At 40.3% G+C, this 17,937-nt stretch overlaps 1 protein-coding gene across 3 annotated transcripts; it reads left to right on the top strand.

Moving 5' to 3' along the window:
* Positions 1–944: 944 nt before the first annotated feature.
* PM20D2 (peptidase M20 domain containing 2) lies at positions 945–17,937 on the top strand. Of its 3 annotated transcripts, none has more exons than XM_058020030.1 (7): positions 945–1,357; positions 1,503–1,651; positions 5,218–5,360; positions 8,377–8,531; positions 10,857–10,992; positions 15,201–15,308; positions 15,834–17,937. In XM_058020030.1, the coding sequence occupies exons 1-7, from the start codon at positions 992–994 to the stop codon at positions 16,034–16,036; spliced, it is 1,260 nt and encodes a 419-aa protein (XP_057876013.1). In that variant the 5' UTR covers positions 945–991; the 3' UTR covers positions 16,037–17,937. The 3 variants fall into 3 exon arrangements, with proteins under 3 accessions (XP_057876013.1, XP_057876012.1, XP_057876014.1); XM_058020029.1 differs by having other exon boundaries at positions 945–1,426; XM_058020031.1 differs by lacking the exon at positions 15,834–17,937 and adding an exon at positions 12,697–12,832 and having other exon boundaries at positions 945–1,426; positions 15,201–15,287.

Genomic DNA, 17,937 nt, shown 5'->3' with positions numbered 1-17,937 from the left:
ATTTCAGCACAGTTGCTGAATTGGCTTTGTTAGTTTCTTCCTTATCGTGGGAGCTCTGCCAAATGTCCTTGTGGTCTGGAAATTCTGCATTCTTTTTACCCACTATCAGCAGGACATCCTTCTTTCCAAGCTTTTTTAACACCACCCTCTCCCCACCAGGTCTGAGATCACTGAAGCACACCAAGCCCAAAAGTTTAACAAGGCAATTCTTCCAACACGTAATTTATCTAATATTTTATGCTGGTTTTGGCTGGTGTGGAGTTAATTTTCTTCACAATGGCTGGCATGGGACTGTGTTTTGGGTTTGTGCTGAACACAGTGACGATGATGCGGAGATGTTTTTGTTATTGCTGGGCAGGGCTTACACACAGCCAAGGCCTTTCCTGATTTCTGTGCTGCCAGGCTGGGGAGCCTGGGAGGAGACACAGGTGACCCCACTGACCAAAGGGACATTCCAGACCATGGGACATCACGCTCGGTATATAAGCCAGGACGTTTGCAGCGACGGCGTTTGTGCTCCCAAGTGACCCTGAGGTGTGATGGGGCCCTGCTCTCCTGGGCATGGCTGAACTCCCACCTGCCCATGGGAAGCAGGGAATTCATTCCTTGCTTTGCTTGTGTGCGTGGCTTTTACTTTCCCTATGGTACTGTCTTCGCTTCAATCTGTGAGTTTCCTACCTCTACCCTTCCGATCCCCTCCGCGACCCCGCGGGTGGGGGACTGAGTGAGCGGCCCCGGCAGCACAGCCGGCACGGGCTGCGGGCGGGCCCCGAACTCCCGCCGGCTGGTTGAGGGCCGCGCCAGGCACGCTGGGGCGGGGAGTTCCGGCTGGGCGCCGCCTGCAGGCCAGGCCGTGATTGGGAACTACATTTCCCGCCGTGCCTCGCGGCGAAGAGAGGCAATAAAAGGGGGAACAGCGCAGGTGTTGTGCCGGGCGGTAGGTGCGGGTGGCTGGTGCGGCTCGGCTGGGGATCGGTGTTCCCGAGGCTTCATGAAGCCGCAAGAGCCGCCGGAGAGCGGCCCCGCCGCCGCCGCGCTGGAGACGCTGAAGCAGCGAGCGTGCGAGAGCGTGGATCTGAACGCTGCGCGTCTGGGCGCGCTGAGCCGCGACATCTGGAGCCGTCCCGAGCTGGCGTACGCGGAGCACCAGGCGCACGACGTCCTGACCCGCTTCTTCTCCGGCGGGGACGTGCCCGGCGCCGCCTGGGCCGTGCAGCCGCGCTACAAGCTCGGCACCGCTTTCCGCGCCGACTGGGGCACGGCGGCCCCGCAGGACCCGCTCCGCCTCGCCTTCCTCTGCGAGTACGACGCGCTGCCCGGGCTGGGGCACGCCTGCGGCCACAACCTCATCGCCGAGGTGGGAGCCGCCGCCGCGCTGGCGCTGAAGGCCGCCCTGGAGAGCCTGGCGGAGCCCGTGGCCGTGCAGGTGCGAGCCCTCCCGGGGGAGCGCTGGTGGGCGCTCCCTGACAGCCCCTGACTCTCTCCGTGCCTTTGTGCTGCAGATCACCGTGCTGGGGACCCCCGCGGAAGAGCAAGGAGGAGGCAAAATAGACCTCATCAAGGCTGGGGCGTTCGATGGCCTGGATGTGGTTTTCATGGCGCACCCCTCCCAAGAAAACGCCGCTTACCTGCCCGACGTGGCGGAGCATGAGTGAGTGCGTGGGTTCAGGTAGAAAGAGGTGGTTTGTTACTAGATTTTTGTCCCCTTCCTGAGAAGGGCACCTGCTTTAGCCGTGGCTGAACCCGGAGCCTTGCAGGTGCCCATCAGACAAAGGTGTCTGCTCTCAGCTAAGGAGCCAGGTTAGTGTTAGGGAATGGCACTCGCAGCCGTTCTTCCAAAGTGCTGTGTTCAGCCTAGTGCTCAAATCTCTGACTGATCTGAGATAATCTTCCACCTATCTCAAAAATCCATCTTTTGTTGTGATGGTTCTAGGCGTTTCTTGCAAGCATTCATGTGATGATGCCATCTGTTGAAGTAGAATTTAAAGATACAACTGCAGGGTCTCTCTCAAGGGTCATTGTTTTATGCTTTCCTGGATGCCAGTCATGTGGTTCTCTATGCATTTTTAATCAGTTTGGAAGGTTTGCCTTCCTCCGTTTGAAAATAACTGGCCAGCTAAGCCTGACAGAACTTTGGATCAGTAGTAACTTCCATACTAAATTTAGTCAGAGCCATGTTGTGTGTATTAACTCTCACACCAACTTTTTGGTTTTGATCCATAGTAGTAGCTGTCTTTCCTTCATGTTTGCCCCCAGTGTCAGGATGGACAACAGTCCTACCCTACACAGCTGCCTTTTCTGCCAGCCATATAACTCTTTGAAAATTATATCTTGTCTTCTTTTGATTGGCCCTGATGTTCAGAGACAGCACTGGCTCACTTGTGCCTGAGTCACTTGACTTGCCGTAAAGTGCACCTTGCTGGGTGTGCGTCCCCAAAATTGTACACACTACGCGAGGTGCAGTTGCCTTAGGTCTTGCTCAGCTTCTGCAGGGACCATAGTGTTTCCTTACAATTTTGGAGACAGCTGGCACGTTTGAGACTTCCTCTTAAGTAATTTTCAAGCTATCAACTCTTAGGCAAATGCTTGGTCTTTAAGTACATGATTTTAAAAAAGTGCTTTGGAGCTTCATTCTTTTCTTTCTCTGCCAGTCTGCAAGGCCATGTTGTTCTTCCTTTGGTGTTGTAAATGTCTGTTTCCACAGTGTCCCAGCAGTAGTCTGCCAGCAGGTTTTTTTCCTATGTTTTATGTCACATTCTTCTATTGTTATGTGATTCCTGATCCCAGAGGGTCTTACCTTGCAGAGTCTCCACTAGTAAACTCCCTCCAGTGCAAAAGCTTTTGCAAGTATTACATTTGACTGTTTCAGACTAAATTCTGATTTATTTAAATAAGTAATTTTCCAGTCATTTTATGACTTGTACTGGGAGCTGTTTTCAGATTTGTTGTGCTATTGTCTAGCTCTGATATGCTTGATATTACTGACCATTTTGCTTTTACCAGGGCTATTTCCAGTGGATAATTTGCTTCTGTAAATGCCAAGTTACATGGTAAAACAGACAGGGTTAATTTTCATCACCTGGCCAGTTCTCTGCTACTTTCCTTCCTCGTGTTTCTAAAGAGTCTTAACTGGTTGTTGCACCTTCCTTCAAGACTTAGCCCAACTTGCCTTTGCTTTACCTTAAGACTATATTATAATCTTCAAGATGTAGTTTTCAATGATAGTTCTGTCTTTCTGCTTGCAATAGCCTTTTGAGTTTGATACAGTAAGATTTGGAAATCTCTCTTCAGAGGTCAGGGTCTGCAATAGGATGCAAGTCCTAGATAGCCTTTAAACCCTTGAACATGGAGGAGGCAGGAATTGAAGTGCTGAGTGAAACAACTTATTACCTCCAAAAGCTTGAAATACTGAGTTTGTCATATTTTATGTAGTTGTGAGGTTTCAAAGGTAGAAAGACAGCTTTTCTGATTTTAATTGGTCTTTGCTTGTTTGCAGGGAGTTTAAGCACTGGTGTTCGCTAAGTTGCTGCTATTTCTGTGTCTGCAATTCTGAAAACTGGCTTGTGCCTGAAATGAGATTAACATATTGGGATAACTGGTGGATACATGCCAAAGTTTGCTGATTCTTACTCAATTACCCTTCACTTAATCAGCCTATTTATTGTTGGACAAACAGGATGCACATTCTTCTGCTGGTATTCTTAAACTGGCTTAGGGTGTTATTATTCTGCAAAATCTCTTGGGTTTTTCTGAGTGTCTGTGACATTTGTGTAGCAAAAGAAGTACAAGTAAAGGAATGCTGGAAGAATTTCTTTTAATAAGAAACACATGTTCCTTCTGGAAGAGAATACTGCAGCATGACTTTCGGCTGTACTTTGCCTCTTTCTGTTTTTTTGAGAATGTCCAGGGATCTTTGTGAGTTGATTTGAGGGGTTGCAGTCTAATACTTGGGATATTAATGGACAAGTTTCTTACATTTCTTAATGATAATCAATTTTAAATAAAATTCTTAGTCTAGAGAATGGGTTCTGTGATTGTCTTGGAAGATCAGTGGGGATAGAAAAAGGCAAGCCTAATTTGGGTTGCAGGAGCAGTAAGAGATGTTTCCTGTTGCAACAGTACACTGCATTGTGTCCCTCTTTTCCTTCCAGAGTTTAAGTGCTGGTGTTAACTTGCAGCTGTGGCATGGTTCTGAGCACAAGGGGGTCACTTCAGGATAACTGGTTGAGTTGGCATTTTTGCAAGACAGGGGGACAAGCAAGTTAGGCTGGATAAGAGACAGGTTGTGTGTCTTGGGGTGGGAGGAACGCTTGAAGATTGAGTTTTTTCTATAAAGGAGTGGATATGGAGTACAGATTGTTTTGTGTATTTTATAAATAGTGAGACCTTATATGTAGATGTCAGTATTTAATGTTTTCCTCTTTTGTAAACAGTTCTCATAAACAGTCTAAAATACTAAGTTACTTTGTAAGGCTAATATAAGTGGCCCTCAGATGAAGCAAAGCATTCATTTTTACTGGTTATGTTAAGGTGCAATAATTTATGACTTCTGTGAAGTTGGAGAATAGCCTTTGCATTAGATTTCCTCCTTGTTGCAAGCCTTTCTACCACCTTTTTAGAAGGGTGTAAGAAGAGAAGATCCTTGCTGTAGCATAATAATGTGTGTTTTACTAGAGGCTGTGCTTTTCCATACTCATAAAACTTGACTTTTATTATTTAGACATGGGTTATATGTGGTCTTACGTGCTTTTGCTATCTTACATACTGTACACAGTTTATTTGACAAGAGTTAGGACGCTCAACTTCCAGTTTTGAATCAGAGAAAAGGGTTTGTTATCCTCTGAGAAGAGTGCTTGTAACTTAAAGTCTCAGAAGAGTCGGGCAGCATAAAAAAAGAAGAGGAGACATTTAATTAATATGTGGAATGTGTACTCTTCAGGAAAAGGCTATATAATGATGTTACCAGTAGCTCCCTTGCCTGACTGGCTCTTGGTATCATTCCATTCTGCTGCTTTTCTAGAAGTCTTTCAGGTTTTTTTTTTGCACTCAAAGATAGTTTATCTATGCAACAGTCAAGTGCCAGGTAAATTGTTTGGTGTTATGCTGACCAAAATTTAAATAACATATATTTGTGGGAACAAAAGGACGTTTTTCATTTCAAAGATTTTTTTTTTTCAGTGAATGAGAAACAAATAAGCAATGCCTTTTATTTCCTAGTGTGACTGTGAAATACTATGGAAAAGCTTCTCATGCTGCTGCTTATCCTTGGGAAGGAGTTAATGCATTAGATGCTGCTGTTCTTGCCTACAACAATCTGTCTGTTTTAAGGCAGCAGATGAAACCGACCTGGAGAGTTCATGGTGAGATCTTTCTTAAACCTAATGTCCAGCAAGTTAGAGTTTAGGCTGCTGAAGTACTAACATAGAATATCACACATTGCAAAGTATTGCACTAAAGCACTAAATTAGTTTAGTCACCTCAAATATTATGAAACAGCACCATTTCATTTAAATGGTGTGTCTGCAATTTTTACAGTGATGTCAGTGTCCAGAACTAACTGCTCAAAACTGAGAGGTCAGATTTGAAAGGCGACTCTGATGCCTAGGTAAAGGTTAGATCAATTCCAAGTCTTGAAGTTGCAGTTCAGAAAAAAAAAGGAAAAAGTGCAAAGTTTATTTTGGTACATGGCCTTGAACTCCTTAATATGTGTGGATTTGCAAAGGTGTAAGATTAAATAGTTCCAGAAAGTGAGGTATTACTTACTGCATCACTTTTTGGGTAGACATTCCATTAATTAGCTGGCATTTATTGGAAGGGTCTGGTGGTCTGGAATGAAATTTATTTGGTGAAGTACAAAGAACAAGTGATGGCAGAAGATCATAGTCCTGGTTAGTAGCCCAATCAACTAGATGTTCACTGTATTCTTATATTTAATATCTAGTAGGTTTTGGATTAGACAGGCAAATTTGCAGAAAGACATGTTAACCATTAAGCTTGATTTGTCCTCCTTCAACATTGTGCATTTCTACCTGTACAGTGAGAAAGGTTCAAAAGGTGAGGGGAAGCTGCTCTATAGCTATAAACCCAGGGTTCCTTATTGCACCCAGCACAACTTTTGCCAAGTTGAAAATAAGAAACTTTGCCAATTCTACAAGACTTCTGAATGTAGAGCTGTTTATTTGAAATGTTTGTTATGAGCTAAAAATCTTTCCAGATGTTTTGAGCTGATCATTGTGTATCTTGGCTGCTTGTGCTGTATGTAATTCAAGTGTGCATTTCTCTCCAGGATATCTGGATGGAGTCCTCATCCTTTTGACTGTAGATGAAGCTATTTGCAGTTCTGCTGTGCAGCATGCCCAAATGAATTTCAGACAGCAGGCACAGCCTCTCTGTCCTATTTCTCTGTAGAAAACAAGGCACATAATTAGAGTTTTGGTGTCTGCAACCCATGTGTTGCAGGTTTAAGGCTGAAGATGCCTAAGTTTTCTGTTGAAGCTAAGCCTAAATCCCTAAATACTGCTTTCTTTATAGTTTCTAAAAGTTACATGGGTAATGTTGGCAAAAACTCTAAGTACCTAAACAGTAAGGCCTTCTAAGGTAATGCTTCCTGAACAGTAGCAAAACTGAAATTACTGTGTTGATACAACTGCTGCCATAAACCTGGTTTTTCAAAGTGGAAGTATTTAAATTACTTCTGGGAAAGGACAAGCAGCCAGAGTGTGAGATGGAATTTTAGAAATGCTTTCTTTATAACATTGTGTAGGAGACTTCATGTTGTAGACTTTCTGTATAATCAGTGGCTGAATTAAGTGATTCTAAAAGTAGTAGTGTTACCCCACTTACAAAAGCTGGAATAATTTCCATTGCTTGATGTCTAGAATTTCTAACCAATGCTTCATGTACTGAAATATCATTGTCTTGAGTTCATCTGAGACTTTGATGTGATCTTTCTTTCCTGCTTATGAATGGACTATATGTTGCCCCCTTAAAAACGGGAATGTAGATTTTTTTTTTTTTCCTGTTCAAGAAGTTGTATTAAACAGGTTGTAAATAAGATTTTCCATCCAGAGGGGCAAATTGAGTGCTACAACAGTGTGCAGGCAGCCTACTTGTAGTTCAGGTCTGCTGTCCAGTCCATATTGCAATTGTATTGAAATTTAACTGTAGACCTATTCAGACTCTCTCCAGTTCCATTTACAATTGTTCTGGACAAGACAAGTGAAAACTGTTTACTCATGAAGCTACTTGTTCTGAGAAAGCTTGTTGTGGATATGTGTCATTCAAATTTGCATGAATACTTACTGCTTCCTTTCCTGTGATGTCTGTCCCTCTCATCTGAGCTGTTCCTATTGTTATGGACAAATACTGATACTGGATTAATTCAACCCTGTTTTTTATTTGGACTGTATTTGAGACTGGAGGTGAAGTTGGTAATCTTAATGGGTTTTCTGCACCAAAAGAAATATTTTGTTGTCTGTTTACAACAATATAGTGCTGTCTTTTCAGGCCTCAGTGACACACATCAGTAACTTCTGCAATATTTCCATTTAAGGTAGAAGTTTCTCAGGTTCTACAGAAAACAAATCTAATTCCACATAAAAGAAATTGAGGGTAGAAGACCAGGGAAACACCCTGTTGGAAACAACTAGCTGTTAGTGCAGTTACATCTAATGTGAAACTGGGATCTGTGATGTGTTCTTGTCAAAATATCTAAATATTACTGTATTTTATGGAAATGCCTTTGATGCCATAATGGTAAAAGATGTAGTTGGTCACACATTCCCTTGAGGGAGCGCTTTCAGCTCAAACTGCACTTGTGACTAAAGCTACAGGTGTTATACATTCCAGTATTTCTGAAGAATTAAAATGAGCAATTAAATGAACTTTCTGTGCACTGCAATACATACATTGTTTCAATATTGCTGAGAAACTTGTTCAGATTTTCGTCAAGATCACAAAATAAGTTGGAAACATTCTAATTGAGGAAACATTTGAAAGTTGGACTCCAAGTTATCCCTTTAGCAATTTTTTTCTCTGTTGGCGGACAGGTTACTTTATGACTCTAATGCATTGAATTTTAGGGGATTAATTAGAAATGCTAGTTTGGCTTGACTTTGGGATGTAAAACAGATGTCTAACCAAAGAATGCTGTGAAATTGTGCTGAAAGACATGTACATGTTCCACATGTAATCTGACATGATGAAGAAACTTTGTCCACACACTGCATTTTTTACATTCCTTGTATTTCATGTTCAGCTGATGTTTTGTTGTTTTTGTTTATATGTTTTTACTTCTTGACCCAGGAATTTAATGAGAGGGCTAAAGATCAAACAATTGCATTTAATACTGACAACACAACTTTTCCCTTTCTGCAGGTGTAATAAAAAATGGTGGTGTGAAACCTAACATCATTCCTTCTTACACTGAACTAGAGTTTTACTTGCGTGCTCCTTCAAGGAAAGAGCTTTCTGTTCTGACAGAGAAGGTTGAAAACTGCTTCAAATCTGCAGCAATGGCCACAGGATGCAAGGTAAGAACATATTCATTGTCATGTGTTTCTGTTACACAGACCAGAACAGGAAATCAATGTTTACTTTGTCTGCATAGTGTTTAACCAAAGTAAATCTAGATTACTGGTACACTTTTTGCTGTTCTGTTGCTTTGTGTCCTGAGAGAAAGCTTTGGTTTATAAATAGAATGCCACAGAATCCTAGAGGAATATGTGTTGGGAGAGACTTCTGGAGGTCATCTGGTCTAATTCTCCATTCAGAGCAAGACCAGTTAGAGCAGGTTGCTGAGTGCTGTGTGAACTTTTGAATACTTCCAAGGATGAAATTCTACCACCTCTCAAAAACTGCTCTACACACCTCGTGGTGAGCAAGGGTTTTCCTAATGTTTATGCTGCAATGACTTGAGCACTGACACAGGTTTCCTGCAGAGATTGCTGTGTTTCCCTCTTTGGAGATACTCAAAAGCTGCCTCAGTATGGCTCTGGGAAAACAGCTCTAGGTGACCCTGATTGAGCAGGGGAACTGGACAAGATGACCTCCATAGTTGTTTTCCCACATCAACCCTCTGTGATTCTGTTGTATCCAACAGGATTTCCTTTGCTGCTTCTTGTTGCATCACTTTGACATCTGAGAAGTCTGGTTCTGCCTTCGCTGTACCCTTCCCATCTGGTAACTCTAGACAGCAGTAAGATGCCCCACTAACCTTCTGTTCTGTGAGGGCTCAGCAGATCAAGTTCTTTCAGCCTGTCCTTGTACATTGTGTTCTCCACCCAGTCATCTTGGTGGCCTTCCCCTGGCCTAGCTCCAGTCTTGATTTGAGGAGAAACCAAACGAGCACAGCACCAGCTGTGGTGTCACAGGGGTTGACTCCATCAGTAATAAAAATACTAAAATACTAATGGCACCAGTCTCAGTTGCAGATGGGTGCTACAGTAACAGGCAGCAATGTGGTATTTTGTGCTGCTGATTATAAAACACTTGGAGCTTGCATGTCTTGTGTCATCTGAGCCAGTCATGTTGTCATGCAAAGCAAGGCTTGGTCATGCACTATCTGCTCTTAAATGAGTCCCATCTTGTGTGGTGGATGTTCACAATCACCTTGTGATTCTTGAGCCTGGGCATGAGTTCTAGGAGGATTTATTTGCTCTGTAATCCCTCTGGGAACTTGACACTAGGATGGTCTGAGGAGTGTGTAGTTTTCAAGGACCTCCTCTTGGCCCTTCAAGAGGATGTGACATTTAGGTGTTGTTCAGTGAGCTGGAACATCCCTCTGTTTCAGTGACACTTAAAAAAATAATAGCTCCCAGACTGCATTTCTGCTTCTCTTACTCTGCATCCTTGGATGCATCCTGCCTGATCCCATGTACATTCAATTTCTTTAAGTGTCCTGTAATTTCTTTTTGTTTTGCTGTGGGTGATGCTTCTATCCTACAGATAGTGCTGCTAGGCTCAGAGACCTGGGAGGCTTGATGGCAAACCTCACCTGTAGAAACAAGCAAAACAGGTATTGGGTATTCTGTCTGTTTTTTTCCCATATTCTTGATCATTAGGTCCACTGCCCCATTAAACAGCAGGCTCATGTAGCAACAGAGTGATTTCTCAATTAGCATTCTCATTTGTTTTGCTTTTAATAAATGGAAGTGTGTCTCATCTAGCTGGTTCAAGCAATAAGATTACCTTTTTTATGTTGCTAAGATAGACGGTTCTACTTGGCTCTGTTAATTACAAGCTTATGACAAATTCAGCTGTAAAAAGAATGTATGTGATCATCAAAACAAATAGATATGGGATATGCAAATGTCACTTTTATAGTCTTCTTGAGACAATAGAAGTTGTTTTCCTATCGTGTCCCCTTCACTATAACTAGAAAAGAGGTTCAGAAAGTGCACTTTATGACATTGATAGATTTTTTTTTTCATTTGATTTCAAATTTCTTATCTGTATGAAGCCATGTCATGAATGGGGCTGTAGTTATTGGAAGCATTCTGAAAAAAGGTAACATAGTTTGATAAAAGCCTATGTTTATTTCTATGTAGTTTAGTAGTACTTGCAGGCAAACACTGTTACAGGAAATATTTGTTTCCTGTTTTTGGAGAAAATTTTGAAATCCTTTCTTCTGGAATTTGGCTGTCTAATGCAAACTGAACAGAACATCAGCTGTGTTTTGATGGAGGGTAATATTTGACAGAATGTTGTGTTTTTGAAATAAACTTAGCACTTATGTCTGTTTTGCCTTGGGCTTGAAATCTGGATATGTAGAGGTTTTTTTTTTGGCCTTCAGATTGTTTACATTGAACTGGCTTACACTGGAGAAAAACTTACAGTGATTTGGGGTTTTTGTCTAGGTGGAAATAAAAGGTGGTGAAAATGATTACTACAATGTGCTTCCAAATAAGAGCCTGCAGAAAATTTACAAGGAGAATGGAAAGAAGCTTGGAATAGATTTTATATCAGAAGATGCTATCTTGAATGGTTTGTCAGGTAACTCCAGCTGCATTTTTCATTGTATCTTAAGCTTAGGTTCATCAAGCTTCAAGTGTATAAAATAACAAATAAGAGCTAAGTTAAACACAGAAGAAAAAGCCAGATTACAGAGCTAAAGCTCTGTAGAAGGTTTATATCTCTGGCCTGTGTTTCTGTATTTGTTGTAGAAGCTAAGAACAGGTAAGAAAAGCAGTGAACACCTTCTAATAATAATTCTGAAAATATTTCAAGTAATAAGCAGTTTGGTTGGGAGAAGGGATAGAAAACTAAGAGCAGTCTTTCTGAGAATATGACCATGTGTAATGAATTTTCTCTCATTCTGTGGCTTTAAAATACAGAATCCTGATTTGCTATAAATGGGGATGAGACTTTGTTTTCAGGAACCTTGTTTAATAACATTTTCCAAACTTACATATAAACAAATATACTAGAATCTAGCAATTATTTTAGAGGGAGTTTTTGGAAAGATTTATAACTTGAAGTTTATCACTAACTCTAATTTAATCTTTTCATTAACAAGTAATTACATGCCTCTAATTTTAGTTCATGAGTTCAACAGATTAGTTTTCCAAAGGGTGCTCTTCAAGTAGGTGTTCACTTTTGGGTCTTGACTATGTATTAAACAATTTAACTTTTTTAGTCTCTGAGCTGTAACAGCAATGGGAATTCTTGAATGCTTAGGTGGGTTTCTTGTTATCCTTAACACTTTCTTTTTCAGAATCTTCCTACAGGAGCTCTGTTCAAGTCTCAACTTCTGCTCATACTTTGAGCCTTCACTACTGATCTTAACTGTATTTATGAACATTTTTACTCCATTCATGCTAAAGGTTTTTCTCTTAGAAGGAAGATACTGTTCTCAGTAAAAAGTTATTTTAATTAATTTGATTGTGGCACTTTTCTTCTCTTTATTAAATGCAGATTATCTTTGGAGTTTGGACAAATTTGGTGTTTAGGAGCAGCTCTCCAAATTTCATTTTGTGGGTAGGGGAGACATTGTATCTGTTGAAATTCTTGGTATCTAATGGTGATGGGATTTTTTCTGTTTCTTACTTCCTTTTCAAATTAAACAGTGGTTCATTGTCTTGTGTTTAAGAACAAATTATAACTTAAGACAGATTTCTTCCTACTTTCTTCAGTGTAATACAAATAAGATTTACTGCTTTGCTTGTTTAGCCAAAGAAGGAGACTGAGGAACCTTAAAATGTTTACTGGAGTGCAACTTCCTGGAGCTCTGCTAGTTGGTTCCTTCAAACCATTGTAGTAAGGACGATCGTGTATATCAGTGATTTTGCTTTTGTTCAGAGGTCTTGAAGTGAACTTTTCACAGACACCCAGCTGCAGTAGGGCTTTCATATGTAAGTTATATGATATGTTCAGTGTTAACCATTAACTTGCTTAAACCAAAACTCCCTGTATGGCTGTCCTGTCCTTGAATTGCGTGTCAAATGTCAAAATGTGCTTGAGCAATTGCTTTTTTATCTCACATTGCAGTGGGGTTTACTGAATTTTCTTTCCACAGCTTCTCCTCTGAATTTTTGAAGTGGGAATTCAGGAGAGATAACAAAGCACAGTCTCCAGAGCCATAGGAGTGGAACTTTGTATGCTACCCTTTTCTGGGGGGGGGATTGAGTATTTTGTGTCATCTTTTTCAAGACCTCTATTTCTGTTAGTTTTCATGTGGTTTTCAATGTTTTCTTTTAGGATGTCAGTTTCTTCTGTTGAAAGGGAAGGAAGATAGCTCAGTTGCTTCTCCATGTCTGTGCAGCAGAACAGTCGTTCAGAGCTGGGCGCACTCGCTGCCACCTCTGCGTGGGCATTAGTGTGGCTCTGCTCCCAGGTATCACTCTAGGCAGAAAAGTGTCACCAGGGCTTCCCTGAGCACCTCAGACCACAGGCACACAGCCAGGGGGTGTGACATCCTGTGAGACTGAGCTAGCTTGGACCAGGTGCCAGGACCTGTTTCTCCTTCTGCTGTTCGTAGGACTTTACTACAGGATATCCATAACCTCCTAAAGCAGATGGCTTAGTTACACAGAGCTTAGTTGAGGCACCCACACCTGTGATAACTTAATCTGGTCAAAATGTAGTATTCATTGGGTTCATTGGCTTCCTGTGCACAAAACTGATAAAGAAGATCTTAAGAAGGTCTAGTATATTTGAAAATTCCACTTTTGAAGCTTGGGACTCTACATAAATGTTTCCTGGAATCTTTTGTGTTTTCCCCTCTGTTCATGTTTGTGGTAATACTGACTCCATTAAATACGCAGTGACTGAAGAAGCTTCAGGATATATTTTTGAGAGGCTGGAACGCCAGTATCTCTCTGTTAAAGGTATATGTATATATATTGCATTATGTATATTGCATTGGTAACTGCAATTACTTATGCTTCCAGAAAGAATCCCAATCAATATGTGTCTAGCAAGCACACAATTTCGGGTGTTTTTATGGAAATTACCAAACACCTGATGTTCTAAACATATCTCTGTCTTATTCCCATAAAGGGTGTAACATTTTGTCTGATAGAGGGGAAGATTTAGCTGTTAGAATTTTATTAAAAGCTGCCTGGATTTTGCCTCTCCATGTTGCTAGAAGATACCCAATTTAAATATCTTCTACTCAGCAAAAATAACATGTCAATTGGTAGTGCATTGAATATGGATACAAATTTAGGAGGAATGACATGACTGAGAGCTATGATGCCGTGAAATTTCTAATGTTTCATTTGCTAAGTGGAAGTAGGGAAAAGGGCAGCACAGTCTTTGCAGCAGTTTGTGTATTGGGACTTAGGCAGGTCTAGAACCCTTGGTTTAGTCTGGAGCGTGCAGAACTTCTGGTTTGTGTGTCCAGATTGACCAAAGAAGGAATCAGTAGTACCGACTACTGGAAATTAAAATGACTTATTGCTGTGCCAAGAGTTGGATTTTCTTCAAATGCATCCTGAATTTACGGGAAGAGATGTTTTTGAACAAGCTTTGCTGTTTCCCTTATCTGTAAGCAGAGTAAATAGCAAACTCTTGTCCTCATAATGTAGGCTCTGTGGACTCACTTTCAATAACTATAGGCTTCCAAGTAAGATCTGTGTTTTTCCATTGTTTAGTTACTAATTCTTAAGGCACTAACAAAATCTTCTCTTATAAAGTATCACAAATATAGATGCTACCTGATGTGTTAAAATTAAATTTTATACACCATTACTAAAGAAACAAATTCTTGCATCTCTGGCCCCAGAAAGTTAATTGGGATCTTAGTGGGTCATCCCTCTTTTTCCCTGATATAAAACAATGGTTCCTCTGGTACCTGGATTTCACAATAAGTGGTACATTGATATCTCCAGCTTTGAAATGTCATTTTAACAAATAATGAGTGTGTTGCTTGTTTGGGGGGAAAAAGAAGAAGCCAAAGCCACTTGGGATGTAGTTGTAGACTCTTGGATGATTTACCATGAAGAATCTTCTGCTTTGGGATGACACCATTCAGTAGATAAGGCTGTGAGATAGGTGCTAGATAACATACTGAAAGTGATAGGCATGAAAGAATCATCATTGAAATGTGCAACATTGCTATCAGGTGCTTGTCTACAAAGGCCTAGCATTTTATCTGGAGTTTACTTCTGATTTTATTTCAAGGGTGCTTGTGCTGTTGAGATTTCCATCAGTGAGAATAATCAAAACACATGGGGGTAAAACCAGTTACCCTCAATCTGTTTTTGTTTAAAGATTAATAGTTTCTACTTTAGTCCCCTACAGAATGCTGAATATTTGCATACTGGTGAGAAGCAGGAATTGTTTGGCCTAGTTCTGAAGGCTCTAACAGGGAAATAGCTGAAATGCCTGACACTCCCAAGGTTTGCAGCTTTCCTGTTTCTGAAATAACAGCTTACTGTCAGGAGATGCTTGATAAAAATGAGCAGTAAAAGGAATAAGAACATGCTGATACATCTTCCTTGCAGTCCAGTAACTGGTCATTGATCAGAAGTGCACTGGAGGGCAGCTCCTGAAGATGGCTAGTTAGGGAAAAACACCTTGGTGACAGGATATATTTGTATGGATAATGGCTCATTGGAAATGTTCTTATTTTAGTATCTGGGGCAAAGGATACTCCATTTTAGACATGGGCTGGAGAGAATGTCTATCATGCGTTTTCTTACAGCATTCAAAACTTCTATTAAGCACTTTTATTAAGAAAATCTCTGTGCTGCTTCTAGGTTCCACGGACTTTGGAAATGTTACATTTGTGGTCCCTGGGATTCATCCTTATTTTTATATTGGCTCTGATGCATTGAATCATACTGAGCAGTACACAGAAGCTGCAGGTGAGTGGAAGTGAAAACAATTAACATTAATTGTAGAGTTGCAGAAAAAGCTGACAAATATAGAATTTCTTGGTTTGCGTTTGAGGTTATATGTATATGGGTAGGATAACCACTCCTCATACTAAAAGATAAAAAAGAAATTAGAAGGATTATCTATAACAGCATATTCAGAAGAATTTCTAAACATGAGCTGAAAGATAAGTAATTTTTACTCCTCAAATACAGGAAATGTAACACTGCTAGCTTATAAATCTCCCCATTTTCTGAAGGGCATAATATGAACATTCAACATTCCTGTTCTCAGTCTTAGTTGTTTGTGTCATAGCAGAAAATTAAGTACTTGCAAAAGAAAAAAATGTTTTGAGGCATGGGAAAATAGGTTTACTTCATGCAAGTAGATTTTAAAGAAAATGTTCTTGAAGCTGAAACTTACAATCTTACTTTATAAAATATCCCTTGTGCAGCAAGCAGGTGGTTTAATGTTGGTAATCTAAGCTGAAATTCCCCTCACATTTTTTTCTGCAGGGTCACAGACTGCTCAGTTCTACGCCTTGCGCACAGCAAAGGCTTTGGCCATGACAGCCCTGGATGTCATCTTCAAGCCAGGTCTGTTAGAAGAAGTCAGGGAAGACTTTAGAGAAGTGAAGCTGAAAGAAGAGGAACAAACAAATCCAGTAGAACCTAAAAGAGAATCTGGTGTTGGTGAAGGAGCATGTGCATCACACTAAACTTGATTAAAACATTCTCAGTAGCATTGACTTAATGGAGATGCTGTATTTAAATCCCAATAGGGGCTGGATAAATACATAGCTGAAGAAATTATGATTTTATTTAATTTGGACTTTAGGAGAAGTAAGTAGTATAATTGCTTTCAAAAATGTGAAATTTCATCTAGCTGTAATTTTTGTGTTCAGTATGATGATGATTTTCATACAGAGATCTCAAATATGTTCTCTTTAATTTGCAGTTTTGAATGAATTATAGTGTTTAGATCCCTTGTCAGTGATTTTCTATGTAGTGCTATATTAATATTCCTTATAGAGGAAATATAGTAGTTTTCTGTTCTAAAATAAGCCCTTTTCATTTAGTGATCATATGCTGAATCTGATCTGTGAAGCTTTTATGAAATTTCTGGTCAGTCACTTTTCTTGGGACAAGATGGAGACTTTTAAAAAATTAACTGGTTTCACTGGAGAGAAGGGGCTATGTTTGAAAATATAGTTGGTTTTGATAACAGTAACTTCCAGCAATGGAAGAGGACTGTTTGAATAGGAGTGCAATCTGTAAAGCTTGATTGTCCTGAAATGTGTTGATTTTCCTCCTGGTAAATTTTGGAGGTGTTGTGAAGTCATGGATCACAAAATTGGAAAGCAGCTAAATGTTTATTTGATTAAATCAACACATTTAAACTACTGCAAGAAAAATTCTGCTCTGAGGCAATCAAGGTGTCCACACAAGGTGTTGCATTAGCTTAACTGATCTGGAGGAGGTGTATAAATTTATCTAAACCAGTGGAAATCTTTGTGACAAAGCTACAAGTGTGGTGCCATGAAGCAATAAATGGTTGTGTGCAAGTCTCTCTAGTAATCTCAGAGGAGCTTGCAGTGAGGACTGCTGGCTTTTTTAACCTGTTTGTTCCCATGTCCTAAGCAGCAGATCTGTAAAGTCTTGCCAGTCATCCTTTCTGTGTGTTGTGTGGTTAGTCCATTTAATCTTTATTTTGCTTCTCAAGGACATTGATACTGCAGTTTTATTTAGGTGGTGTTCTGTGTACCCAGACATGTTAGGATGCCTTTTGATTCACTGGTTAAAGGTTCTTGTGAGTACATGGAAAAGAAGTCAGTGGACAGATGGAGTGAGAAAGCAACTTCCTGATTAACATTTTCCTAAGCACAGGTACTTCTGAAAGCCTCGGAAAGGAAGGCAGGCAAGCTGTATTCCTCAGGAAGTCAGAATAACTGACTTTCAGAAATATATATATACTTTTTCAACAGTCTCTAAATGGTAAACTCTAAAATTCTGTTCAGCATTTACAGTTTATTTATTTCTATATTCACTTCAATTTTACACCAGTATCCTTGTTTTCATTAGCAAAGGGTTTTCACAGATGGATGTGAGAAACAGGTGAAGGTGGGACTCTGAGCTATAGATGTGTCCAGGATAGTAAGTTAAATACTAAATCCTTAAATACCTGAAATTTGTTCTAAGGTTTGTCAGAGGAACTTTGTCCTTAACTTTAAATTTACAGTCTGCCTTGCTCATTCTCAGACATGATTGTAATTCATTAAGATCTACTTTGTTAACAGGCTAGTGCATTGATTTCCTTTGCACACATGGCTTTTTATTTCCTCCTGCAAGAACTGCTTAACTTCTTGCTTTGGAGTTTGGATCCCACATAGATAACACTTGCTGTGTTGTTATGTTTCCTACAAGCTGATGTGCATTAAAGCCTTCTCAATTCTCTTTGTTCAGACTTCTTAGCTGCATCATATCCAAGATCAGTTAATTAAACTTCTGTGAACTAAAAGCGTGTCTTCATTTTGTTGTAATCATTGCTGGAATAAAAATGGAATTGAAGTACTGATTAAAGATGAGTTGATATTAATAAAGGAATTTAATTGTGATTGAA

This window comes from Melospiza georgiana, chromosome 3, assembly GCF_028018845.1.
Source record: "Melospiza georgiana isolate bMelGeo1 chromosome 3, bMelGeo1.pri, whole genome shotgun sequence".
In the NCBI taxonomy this organism is placed as follows: Eukaryota; Metazoa; Chordata; class Aves; order Passeriformes; family Passerellidae; genus Melospiza; species Melospiza georgiana.
Note: the sequence above shows the minus strand (reverse complement) of the source record. Positions and strands in the feature narration are given on the sequence as shown.

Excerpts from the sequence above, each read along its gene's own strand:
- PM20D2 (XM_058020029.1), top strand. The coding sequence starts at position 992 with ATGAAGCCGCAAGAGCCGCCGGAGAGCGGCCCCGCCGCCGCCGCGCTG. Across the intron at positions 1,652-5,217 it reads CCCGACGTGGCGGAGCATGA|TGTGACTGTGAAATACTATG; the intron begins GTGAGTGCGTGG and ends TTTATTTCCTAG. Across the intron at positions 10,993-15,200 it reads TATCTTGAATGGTTTGTCAG|GTTCCACGGACTTTGGAAAT; the intron begins GTAACTCCAGCT and ends TGCTGCTTCTAG.